Genomic DNA, 12,343 nt, shown 5'->3' on the forward strand with positions numbered 1-12,343 from the left:
TCCTGTAAACGTGGAACACTTCTACCTTTTTTGCTTGTCTGCTTTAATCCATTTTCCTGTTATTTCTTTTTGAGGATTTTTCTTTTTATGGTACGTGATAAAAAAAAATTGTTCCCATGTGAATTGAGGATCGTTCTCTGACCCTTTCTTCCTCAGGCTAATGGTTTTGTTGGTGGGCTGGCTGTAGTTGTTTTTTTTTTTGTTTTTTTCTGGGCATCAACTTACAGTTTCCTCATGCAATAACATGAGGAATTCAACAGAAGTATATTATAAAGTGTAGATTACTTGATTTCCACTATGAACTCTATGCTCTGACAGAGATAACCACGTTATATATGTACACACAGACAAACCATGTGATTAAATTTGTCTGTGTAGTTGTTTTTAGTGGAGATTCTCTTTCCTAAACACTCTGTCCTAAAGTTGCTTGTTGTATCCATATCTTTATATCTTGTTTCTTATTGCTGTGTTCAGATCACCTGACTTTCATGATGAGGTCAAGATCAAGTTGCCTGCCTCCCTGTCGGACCACCATCACATTCTCTTCACCTTTTACCATGTCAGCTGCCAGCAGAAGCAGAATACACCTCTGGAGACGCCTGTGGGATACACGGTACGTAACAGTCACTGGTACAGTTACAGTAGTTACAGCATCACTGATGATTAACATGTACTGTCCATCTGAAGCTTTGAGAACTGTGCATTTTGTCCTTCGGGTCTTAAACTTCCTTTCTCTTTAGTGGATCCCCATGTTGCAGAATGGGCGTCTCCGGACGGGACACTTCTGCCTTCCTGTGTCTCTGGAAAAGCCTCCACAATCCTACTCTGTTCTCTCACCAGATGTAAGACTGCAACCACATTTTTTGTACATAAATATCAAGGGGAAGTTACAATATTTGTATTAGTTAGTTTTATTCGTTATTTCCCATTTATGGTTGGGAACTGTGTGCTACAGATGTCTCAAGATAAGTGTTTAAACCTAGGAGTGTAAAAGGATAGACTATTAGCTTCTTAACCAATCAGCATTTTTCCTCAGGTCCCTCTCCCAGGGATGAAGTGGGTGGACAACCATCGAGGAGTATTTAATGTGGAAGTGGTGGCTGTTTCTGCCATCCACACACAGGTAACACCATTCTTTTAATTACCAAAAATGTTTTTGATGATTTACATACATACATAGTCATGTTTAATTCCATCTAGAGTTAAGTGAAACAACATGTAATGTAAAATTAAATTAGTAATTAATGAATGAATGAATTAATGTAAACAGGAATCCCTTTCTAACACCTGTTTAGTATTTGGTGGATTTCACATTTTGTTATTGAGATCTACTCCGTCTCTGTGTCAGCTGTGGTGTGGGCTGCTTGACTATGTTTCCCAGGAGCCTAACTGGGAATAATGTGCTCATAAATCACTGCTTTGGTATAGATTAGACTTACTGTGTTCCTGCAGTAATGTTTGTTTTGCAGGATTTCACAGTTACAGACCAGTAAATCATGGTTTATATTCAAATAATGTCTCCAAGATTATTTTGATTGTACATGAATTTAGTTGGATGACACCCCTGCCACAGCCTTAGCAGGTCTGCATTACCTGTACTGGCAATATGCAACTTCTGTCTTCTGGTTTTTTTCTGGTCTGTTACTTTCCATCTCTTTGTTTACCCTGTTTGTTTTCGCGATTCTCCTTTGCACCAAATGCCTCACTCTCTCCCACTTTAGGACCAGTACCTGGATAAGTTCTTTGCCTTGGTCCATGCCCTGGATGAGCACATGTTCCCAGTCAGGATAGGAGACATGCGTATCATGGAGAACAACCTGGAGGCAGAGCTTAAGACCAGCATCGCAGCTCTCAACTCTTCCCAGCTGGAACCAGTGGTCCGATTCCTTCACCTCCTACTTGACAAGTTGGTGTTGCTTGTAGTGCGGCCGCCGGTCATTGCTGGACAGATAGGTACGGTAAATCATCACAAAATGCCTTGTGCTGAGGGGTGATGTTAAGCAAATAACATTATTTGTTCTCGTTCACAGTGCAGTCTGACACTGCAATGTACTTGTGTTATAGTTTTGTTGATCACTGTCATACAAAGTACACTTTTTTTTTTTTTTTTTTTTTTAAATAAAAGCAAAGATAAAATATTATATTGAGCAAAGTTAAATATCCAAGACTGAGGATCAGACAAATATGGGCATAAGGTAAGCGCCTCCTGTAGTGCAAAGTCCATTGTTTTAGCGTGTATTGATTGTTTTACTTTACTCCCTCTATATCAAATATGATTCACTTGAATCATATTTACAGTAGCACTATTTATATTGATATGAAGAAGGGCTATAAATATTTATGCTAAAAAATAACTACTTTTGTGTTTGTGCGTCATGCCATATAGCTTTATTTACATAATTCTTTGACCATGTCTACATGTACATGTATGTCAATTTGCACCTGTCTGTGTGCCTACATGTTTGTATGTTTAGTGAATCTGGGCCAGGCATCCTTCGAGGTCATGGCATCCATAGTGAACCGGCTTCATAAGTACCTGGACACCAGCCAAGACATGCATGGCCGTAACAGCCTGCTGTCCTCTTATATCCACTATGTTTTCCGCTTGCCCAGCAATGACCCCAACTCACCATCGCCAGGTATTTCGTCACAGTTTACCTACTCACATTCTTCCTCATTCTTTATCTGTTTTTCTCTACTACATTATTATAACCTCCATCTCTTCGTCACTGGGTGTCTATTATCAAGCCTACCCACCATAACTTCTCCTTTTTTTTAATCTTTATTTTACCCACCTCTGTTTTGTCCTCTGCCAAACTCAGACCCCAACTCATCCGTAACAGGTAGATATGCACTGCTGTGCATTTTTAATTTGTGTACAATTGTTTTTCCTTAAAAATATGTTCGTATGTGTAGTAGACTAGACAATTTCCTTCAGACTCTATATTGGCTCACAAACCATCCACTGCCGAGACATATTGGTTGCTTCACAAAACCAACATAATTTATGATTTATATTTTTTGCATTCTCAAGTCCGGAGAGGTCTGCTGTGGTCTGTGTAACATAAATGTTTTCATCCACTCATGTCCACAGCAGTACACACGAACCATATGTGGATATACATGGATGTAGTTTTGAGGTTGGAAAAGTGAAGCCCAAGGACTGAGAAAGCAGCTAACTACTAGGGGGTGACTCTGCTGGTTGCAAAATAAACTCCATTTTAATGGCAGTCTATTTGCACTCCATTTATAAACTCAATCGCGTTTCATGTCAATTTGGTAAGTTTTTCTCAATTTTCCATTAAGAGGAAAATTAAATTAAAGCACAGCAAATACGAGTGGACACCAGTGTGATTGACAAAAACTGACACAGCTCCTGTAAAATCTTGATTCGCAAGAGTCCATTTCGCCTCCGGAAGACTACATCCATTTTTATATACAGTACAGTCTATGTCCCATAATAGCTTGGTTGCCTTAATTTCCATCTCGTCCTTTGTGTTGTCCCAGGCCCGGGGGGTTTAGGAGGTTCGGTACATTATGCCACCATGGCTCGCTCAGCTGTTCGACCAGCCAGCCTCAACCTCAACCGCTCACGTAGCCTCAGCAACAGTAACCCTGACATTTCTGGTACGCCCACCTCTCCTGATGATGAGGTCCGTTCTATCATTGGCAGCAAGGTAAGGTCATCAGTAACTGTCTATGGTTGCATTTTTTTTTTAATCTCAGTTCAATAAAGGTTCCTGTTAAATGATAAGAGAATCTCAAAAGTCAAAATTTTACATGTGTTCCTCTTAATGTGGACAGAACAAGCAGTGATAGTTACTTTGTATTGGGACACTTGTCCCCATTGCACTTTTTGCCCTTTTCACACTGGACGTGGATGCAGTGTGAAATACTTTGACATGGAGATGTTCTAGCAGCTTTGTTGATTTGTGATGCGTTTAAGATGCTGATTACACTGGATCTATAGTTCTTAACTCACATCACAGTAGCAGCCTTCCGTGTGCATAGTGACCATGGGGCATATTTTATCTTTTTTAGTAAACTGTATAGCCAATGCGTAAACATAAGCTTGGACATCTTATCTCTCTAACCGCTGTAACAGCAACCTGTCACACACACACAATGCTCAGTCTGTGCAGGTTGTGAAATGCATACATGACATACAGTCGGTACATCAGATGCTGAAAGAAGATATAACTGCACATTGTTTCAGTAGGACACTGATGATAGCGTAGTCTTTTGCTTTGATTGATGTGATGTTATTCATTTTGTGTGGTTTAATTTGTAATTTCCTTTAATGTAACCCAACATGTGAGTGAATGGTGCAGTCTGCCTTTTACTGATGATCTTGCTCTACCTTTAACGATGATGTGATGGATGCAGCCCTGTTGATTAATGAATGTTCCCTCTGCTGCTAATACTTAACTAAACCTTTCTTCTCTTGTCTCTGAAGGAGATTAAATTATTTCTGACACAGAGAGAAAGGGAAAGAGAGAGAGAACCTATTTGTGCTTTGATCCTCTGTGGTGATGATTTGGGCTTTTAGTTTACTGACAGCTAACCTTGTTTGGCCCTTGGCATCTTCCAGCAGTCCTGACCTCTGAACCTCTGTCATTATGCCTTCCCTCCTCCTTTCCCCCGTGCTGCTTGCTTATCCCCTCGACTCCTGCCTGCCCTTGTGTCTTTTGACCTTGGCACCTAGGGCTTAGACCGCTCCAACTCGTGGGTGAACACCATGGGGTGTAAGAATTCTCCCTGGGGATCCAGCCCTGGGTCCGCACCAGAAACCATGCAGGTGGTTTTTGAATGCCCTGTTCTCCACCTTGCCTCACTACGGAAAAAAAATCACTCTATTCACCTTGAAGGGATACTGGGATATTTGGAGTTTTGGTTTATTATGTTAAGAGTAAAGTAATTGTTGGGGCCTGGGGGGGGATTCATATCCTTATTAAGTATTTTATTTATTGATGAACTTGTTTTTATGTTGTTACTTAAAGGGGCTGTTTGTAAGCTTATTCATTCATTAATAATTTTTTTAATTCCAATAAATGAACAGCGAAAAATGAGCACTTCTACAAACAAATGGCCAATAGACGGGTCCGGTTTCTTTTCTTTCTTTTTTTTTCTTTTTTCTTTTTAAACTTCCGCTAAATTCTGCTCACTGTTACTAAAGCAGTGAATTAAATATAGCGAGGGAGTTGTTGAAGTTTGCATAGGAATGGAGTCTGCTAATATAAACAAACAAGCGCTTCCCAGCACAACACAGACTCCAACAGAAACCCCATAGAAACAGTATGTGTTGCTTTTGTTACTTTATCAGTGGAGCTCACATTTAGCCCCTTTAACACATGATTTAGTACTTTTAGTGGTTACAGTTACTTGTATAATGTTTTGATTATAACATTGAAAAAACACCTAGCATAGTACAAGAACAAAAGATGCCAAAACTTTAAATATTGCAGTATTCTGGTACAATAATAACTCTCCCATTATCCCATACATGGGAGTCACAGTCGCCTCCATGATCCTGTATATTTCATGCTAGAGTCACAGGTGTCATCCAACTGAAATAATCACACCTAACAACACCTCCCTTTTTCTCAACAACCTGCTGCTTTGGGTTTACACTGATCAAATTACAACTTAAATTTAAGACATAGTCTTTCTGTGAGTATTTCACTGAAAGCGCAGGAATGGTGGAGAAAAAGGGCAGTGTTCGAAATAACCTTCATCAGCAGAGTAGACTTTTTTTTTTCTTTCATTTTATTTCATCTGTCATTTCCTTTTTTCCTCATTTATTCACTCACTGCTTTTGTCCCATGGTCCTTCACTCTCACCTAGTGGCCCTGCATGACTTACTAACCCTATGTAGCACTCACTTTACCACTGGTGCATGGTATGAATGTGTGTCCAAATGTGAGTTCATTGTCCATCGTCATGATGTTACGTCCTTGTCACTTTTAAGTTGCCGTGACATAAGCCTTTTACTAATTTACATGTATAATATTATCAATGCCAAAGAACCAAGATAAAATTCATTTTGCATCTTGTAAAAAATCACAGATTACCACGTTAAATGTGATTACATTGTCAAAGATGAATAATGTGTGTAACATTATTTGAATTTGACCTGCAATGGAACTTAGCTATCATTTTCCTACTTGTAATAAACATTTGATTCTGTAGGATATTTTTCCTTTGTAAATTTACATCTCTGGATTAATGTGTTCACCTTGAGGGAAACAAAATGGCCTATCATTAAGCAATGGCTGTTAAGTCCTTACTTGTTCTTTGTGCAACCATTTTGCATCCCTCCCTCAAGGAACTCAAACTACAGATGTATCTGACTGTTCTAGATTATGGGTACAACACTTAGGTGTTGTGTTCTGTCCTGTGTTTTACCGTTTTGTGCTTCATGTGTGACGACTCTGTGCGCGTGTGACCCAGCAGACACATTTCTCTGTGTGTGCTGAGGGGGGGAAAAAAGGGGCAACCCCACCTCGTTGTTCCTCCACTAACCTTGTTGTCACCGTTCCATTCATCCCACCCATAGGCCATGGAGCGCTGTGGCAATCGCATGTCTTCGCACACTGAGAGCGCCAGTTTCTTGCAAACTTTAACTGGACGGTTACCCACAAAAAAGGTAGAGCCACTGCCGCTGGGAGAGGAGCCAACCCTGCCCACCTCTTCTCTCTTTTTTTTGCCTCGTCACCTGTCTTGTCTGTGGACGTGTGCCTCTGGACTGGTTGATGTCGTATTTGGTGGTTGTGGAGTCTTGTTGAATGCTGAATGTCAATGATCAGCCTCTTGTTCTGAATGTGTGGAGGAGTTTTTTACGTGACATCGATGTTGGCTATAGTCTGGCTAACACTGACTGTGTGTTACAGAATGTTGTGCACACATTGTCTGGGAAGTCTTCCTGCATTGTGGTTCATTTGCTAAATCAGTGAGTTTTACTTTTCATGCAATGATACCAGCATTATCCACCTTTTATCCTCATGCCCCCACAATTCCCTCAGATCTCAGTCAGGTCTTGTCTATTACCCACATTTATTAATTAAGAAATACTTTCCAGACTGGACTAAAGTCAGTGTGTTAGCCGGACTGTGTTTGATGCTGGTTCTGCATTAAAATAAATAAATAAATGCATTTCAACACTTGGAAGAAATGAAGAAGACTCTCTTCCTTCTCCTTCATTTCTTATAAGTGAAAAGTGAAGCACACAGTTGAAAACTATATTCTTTGATAAAATTTGTGTTAAAATGCTTCTTTTTTTTTTTTCCACTTAACCTCACTTTGTCCTTATAGAATTTATCAGTTATGGGGTTGCTGGAGCTTTTCTGGACCAGACTGGATAGAGATTGTTACCGCTTGTCATTTTTATAGTTGGAGGTTTTAAATCTGATCATCTCCTTTGGATCAATTTGATTTGTTAAATTATATATATATTTTATGCAAAGATAAAGAGTTTCTTTTTCTGCTGCTTCACAATTATTATGTCTGTCTCTGTTGCTTTCATTCCCCCACCTCCCTCTCTTTCTTATCCTCTTTGTCTCTATGTCTTCTACTGTCCCACTCAGCTCTTCCATGAGGAGTTGGCCCTCCAGTGGGTGGTGAGCAGTGGGAGCGTCAGAGAGGGAGCTCTACAGCAGGCCTGGTTTTTCTTTGAACTCATGGTGGGAAACAATCTTGACACAGACAAAAGTTAAGTTTTCATCAGTCGTTACTGTACAGTCAATATGTAAAATACTATATCTTGTATTGAACACCTTGTCCACAGGTGAAGAGCATTATCCACCACCTTTACTTCACTGAACGCCTAGAGTCGCCCAGGAAGAACCGTTTCCCGGAACGCTTCATGGATGATATTACAGCTCTGGTCAGCACAATTGCTGGGGACATTGTGTCTCGTTTCCAGAAGGTAATTATTGACCAAATCAAGTTTCTTTTTGTCAGCAGTGGGTTCTAATTGGGCATGCTATTTGTGGAATATCAAAAATCAGCATAACACAATAAATGAGGCTAGAATCTGTGTCCGTTTCACTGACCCTATATATGATCGAACCACCAATTCTATATCCTTTTTTAAGATGTGTTTCTTATCCAATTAGGACCTGGAGCTTGTGGAGAGACTCAACACAAGTCTGGCCTTCTTTGTCAACGACTTACTGTCAGTGATGGACCGAGGCTTTGTCTTTACCCTAATCAGGGCATACTGGAAACAGGTAAATTATTTATTTTGTGCCATATATATATCGTTGACAGCTGGTAATGATTAATGGTGATGCAATTCAAGCAGCATCAGTAGAAAGAAAGAGAAAGCAGATGAGGTATGTTTAGGTATCTGATCAACTTCTAGCAACAGATGGCAGAAAGTGCAGAAATGTATGACTTCTTTTTTCTTGAAAGCAATTACCAGATATTGTCCTTTGATATTTGTAGTTATTTTGGTGGCACAAACCATGTGTTTACTTATAAGGATGTGTTTCCCATTGTTTCCCTCTCTCCAGGTCTCCACAAAGCTTTATGCTCTGCAGAACCCAACCCTGGAGTCTTTAAGGCTGGATTTCCTGAGAATCGTTTGCAGCCATGAACACTACGTCACCCTCAATCTGCCCTGCAGCCTCCTCACACCACCCGCCTCTCCTTCCCCCTCTGTATCCTCAGCAACTTCACAGGTCAGACTCAGACACAGAAATGAAGGGATGTTGTACACTGTTTTGTGAGTCAGAGATAAGTAGTATCTCGCTGTTAAAATGTTAATGTTCTCACTCACTCTCTTCTTTGCTGCAGAGTTCTGGGTTCTCCACACATGTCCAGGACCAAAAGATAGCCAACATGTTTGAGCTGTCCGTCCCCTTCAGAGAGCAACACTATCTGGCTGGACTGGTTCTCTCTGAACTGTCTGTAATACTGGACCCAGACAATGAGGGGTTTGTATGTTTTGGATTTTGGGAATTGCCCATTTACTGAATGTTAGTGATTAAGCAATTCACTAAAAACATTCCACCATAATGAATGGGTTTTATTGTGTCTGTATGTTTACCTAGTAATCTGCCAAGTGTTGTAGTGAAAGATTCTTCAGTTTATAGCCCCCATATCTGTTGGTGAGAGATAAGCCTGTATGCATAGTGACTTGTAAATAAGCACATGTTGAACAAGCATGGCAGTAAATTATGGTCATGCAGTAGTAGCTTTATGTGAATAGGTTTTTGTTCCATTTCCTTTTCATATTTGAAATGAAATATTTGATAATTTTCTCCCCTTTTTTCATGTTTCTTATGTGTTTTTTTTTTTATTGCAGAATGTTTGGTCTACATAAGAAAGTGGTGAATGTTGTTCATAACCTCCTGTCCAGCCATGACTCTGATCCACGCTATGCAGATCCTGAGGTCAAGGCCCGTGTTGCCATGCTTTACCTGCCTCTAATTGGCATAATCATGGAAACACTGCCTCAGCTCCATGACTTTACAGGTAAATTAACAACAAATGGTATTTTTGTGGTCTTGTATTTTGTCCCTAATGCCACTTAATTAGTAAGTGCGAAATACATTTTCCATTCATTCCTCCTCAGTAGAGTCCCACAACCAGTGGGGTCGGCCAGGTGGTCCCCAGGGAGCAGCAGTGGGCAACAGTGGAGAAGAAATGGAAGGAGATGGTAACAGCATGATAAGTCAGACTGTTGCCATGGCGATAGCAGGCACGTCTACTTCCTCTCCAATGTCCCGACCAAGCAGCTTCCTGCTCAACTCGCAGGTAAGTTATTGTTTATGACATGTATTGCTTCAGAATATTCTACGGCGAGCTATATGCTGTACTGAACATAAAAATATTGTATAATTTTATCAAATCTTAAACTTAAATATTTTGAAAAATCCATTCTTACCCTCTTGACTTCTCCTTGTCCATATCTCTAGGCGAGTCGTCAGCATGGAAGCTTTTCGGCCGAATCGAGTCGTAGTCTTCTCATCTGTCTGCTGTGGGTGCTGAAGAACGCTGATGAGCTGGTGTTACAGAAATGGTTCACAGACCTGTCTGTGTCACAGCTCAACCGCCTGCTGGATCTCCTCTACCTCTGTGTCTCCTGCTTCGAATACAAGGTAATAACGACATGCATTGTTCTGCTGTCCTTTTTACTGTTGCTTATTCATTTTGAACTAACAAATAGGGAATCCCCTGGGCTGATACAATGTATTCTCGATATAAGGAAGCTTAACATTTTGTGAGTCACCTGTGGATGATCTGATGTGTACTGCTACTGCTGTCCCTTTGCTACTAAATGTGAGCATTAAATAGTACACACTGCTTTCTCTTCCATTATCAATGTTACTTTATTTGTATACCTACCTCTTCCTGTTTTGCTATTTGCCTTTTAATGCTTGCACATTTTGCACATCTTGTGCCTCTAACCTGCTTTTGCATGCGTGGTGCTGTGCTGCAAATAACTTTCCCGCTGTGCATTCTCTTGTCTTGTCCACTCACCCCCTCTGCCTCATGGATACAAGGCCCATGTTGTGTTCACCATGCAGGGGAAGAAAGCGTTTGAACGAATGAACAGCCTGACCTTTAAGAAGTCCAAAGACATGAAAGCCAAGCTCGAGGAAGCCATACTGGGCAGCATCGGGGCCCGACAGGAGATGGTGCGACGCAGCCGTGGGCAGCTCGGTGAGAGCACACACACTCAGGATATGCTTTACATTGACATGCAAGACATTCCTTGCATTTGTAGATAGAGGTGCAGAAGTGCTGTTTGTCTCCTGTTCGCTTTCACTATCGTTAATGAAGTTATTACCATCCATGTAGACAGCTGTAGTTTTTTCACACTGTTAAAGAAAGTGCATTATTGTTTCTTCATATTTAGAACGAAGTCCATCTGGCAGTGCATTTGGCAGTCAGGAGAACCTGCGATGGAGGAAGGACATGACCCACTGGAGACAGAACAGTGAGAAGTTGGACAAGTACGCTCTTTTCAACTTTTCAATACAATTTGATTATCAGCAAAAAAGATCATGAGAATTTCCCATTGATTATAGAATCAATCATCTACAAAGAAAGTCATTGTTCTGTGTTCAAATGTGAAAATGACATCCTTAAATCTTTTTTGTATCTCATATCATGCCATCACAAACCCAAATCATTGTTTTCTATATAGTTAGCTGGATTTATAGCCTTACCAAATTTAACCCTAAACCCTGTTTTTCCAAACTTTTGTCACAGATTTTTGTCAAATGATGACAAAAATCTTGCTTTAACTTTACTTTCTTAAGTAAATTCAGCTCCAGACTTTGTTTTCTGTTAATTTCCCTGTGTTCTTTTATGTTGCTGTGTGTTTATGTAGGAGTCACAGATCAGTCAGGTATTGTATGGTCCACATTTGCTGTGTGCTTTTTTTGAAACCCTACCCCCAATCAAGTTCCTCATTTATGATGTATTCTCATGCATGTGGAAAGACAGTTGAAATTGACAAGTTATTTGTTTGTATAATCTTTAATTTGTAGTAAAAAAAAAAAGGATACAACTATTCCATATTTTTGTGAGCTCTTGATGCATCTCTATTATAAATTAATTGCTTCTCCATTTTGACTCTCTGAATTCACACATGCAATTGAAGAATCCTCCCTGATCCTGGTTCTTACCTTTGATCCCCCCCCTCCCCATTCCATCCCATCATTCTGTCTCCCTTGGTAACAATGTCTGTCTCAGGATTGGTAGTGGTTGCAGTGGGTCTGTTTTTGCTTTTTAACCAGTGGGCTTCTTGTTTTTGGGATTCTGGCTTGTGTGTCTCCCTCATTGCTACTGGAGCAAAAAAACAAGACAGTTCTAGCCGTAGCTATTGTTTGTCAGGGATTATTTATTTATTTTTTGAATAACCTAAGTGTCACCTAATAAACACATAGTTTTAAATGCTTAATATACAACATGAAAGTGTACAACATTTAACCCTAGAGTTCCAGGTACTGACCATAACTCAAAGGACTTGGGCAACTGTGTATGACACCAATTTTCTGCTATGGATCATTTGAAAAGGTTGAGGTTTATGCCATGTAGTCATCATTCGTGATTACGTGCTGTAGTTTTGAGTTTGGTGACTGGAAGCTTTTGCATCATCCAAGGATATATCAGCAATTTTGGAGTTTTGTGACACGATCCTCTGCTGCATTTATTACAGGACCAGAGCAGAGTTGGAACATGAAGCCCTTATTGATGGCAACCTCGCAACAGAGGCCAACATAATTATTCTTGACACCTTGGAGATCATTGTGCAGGTATGCAAGAGAAGATTTAACTATATTTACTTTACATGCTTGAGGGAATCATAAATGTTGATGTTGTGCGTGTC

At 40.2% G+C, this 12,343-nt stretch overlaps 1 protein-coding gene across 20 annotated transcripts in view; it reads left to right on the top strand.

Moving 5' to 3' along the window:
* The window catches only part of dock7 (dedicator of cytokinesis 7), a 42,137-nt gene that overhangs the window by 19,941 nt on the left and 9,853 nt on the right, over window positions 1-12,343 (top strand). For 3 of the 20 annotated variants that reach the window (XM_058638741.1, XM_058638732.1, XM_058638734.1), the window contains exons 17-36: window positions 475-613; window positions 741-842; window positions 1,037-1,123; window positions 1,722-1,953; window positions 2,475-2,639; window positions 3,508-3,677; window positions 4,706-4,798; window positions 6,557-6,646; window positions 7,584-7,679; window positions 7,784-7,924; window positions 8,115-8,228; window positions 8,514-8,681; window positions 8,797-8,936; window positions 9,308-9,477; window positions 9,578-9,759; window positions 9,921-10,103; window positions 10,509-10,668; window positions 10,865-10,961; window positions 11,342-11,359; window positions 12,173-12,269. In XM_058638741.1, coding sequence (XP_058494724.1) covers window positions 475-613; window positions 741-842; window positions 1,037-1,123; window positions 1,722-1,953; window positions 2,475-2,639; window positions 3,508-3,677; window positions 4,706-4,798; window positions 6,557-6,646; window positions 7,584-7,679; window positions 7,784-7,924; window positions 8,115-8,228; window positions 8,514-8,681; window positions 8,797-8,936; window positions 9,308-9,477; window positions 9,578-9,759; window positions 9,921-10,103; window positions 10,509-10,668; window positions 10,865-10,961; window positions 11,342-11,359; window positions 12,173-12,269 — 2,644 coding nt within the window. The remainder of the gene's footprint in view (window positions 1-474; window positions 614-740; window positions 843-1,036; window positions 1,124-1,721; window positions 1,954-2,474; window positions 2,640-3,507; window positions 3,678-4,705; window positions 4,799-6,556; window positions 6,647-7,583; window positions 7,680-7,783; window positions 7,925-8,114; window positions 8,229-8,513; window positions 8,682-8,796; window positions 8,937-9,307; window positions 9,478-9,577; window positions 9,760-9,920; window positions 10,104-10,508; window positions 10,669-10,864; window positions 10,962-11,341; window positions 11,360-12,172; window positions 12,270-12,343) is intronic. The other 17 variants (XM_058638735.1, XM_058638737.1, XM_058638742.1 and 14 more) reach the window with 12 other exon arrangements.

Source organism: Solea solea, chromosome 9 (assembly GCF_958295425.1).
Source record: "Solea solea chromosome 9, fSolSol10.1, whole genome shotgun sequence".
In the NCBI taxonomy this organism is placed as follows: Eukaryota; Metazoa; Chordata; class Actinopteri; order Pleuronectiformes; family Soleidae; genus Solea; species Solea solea.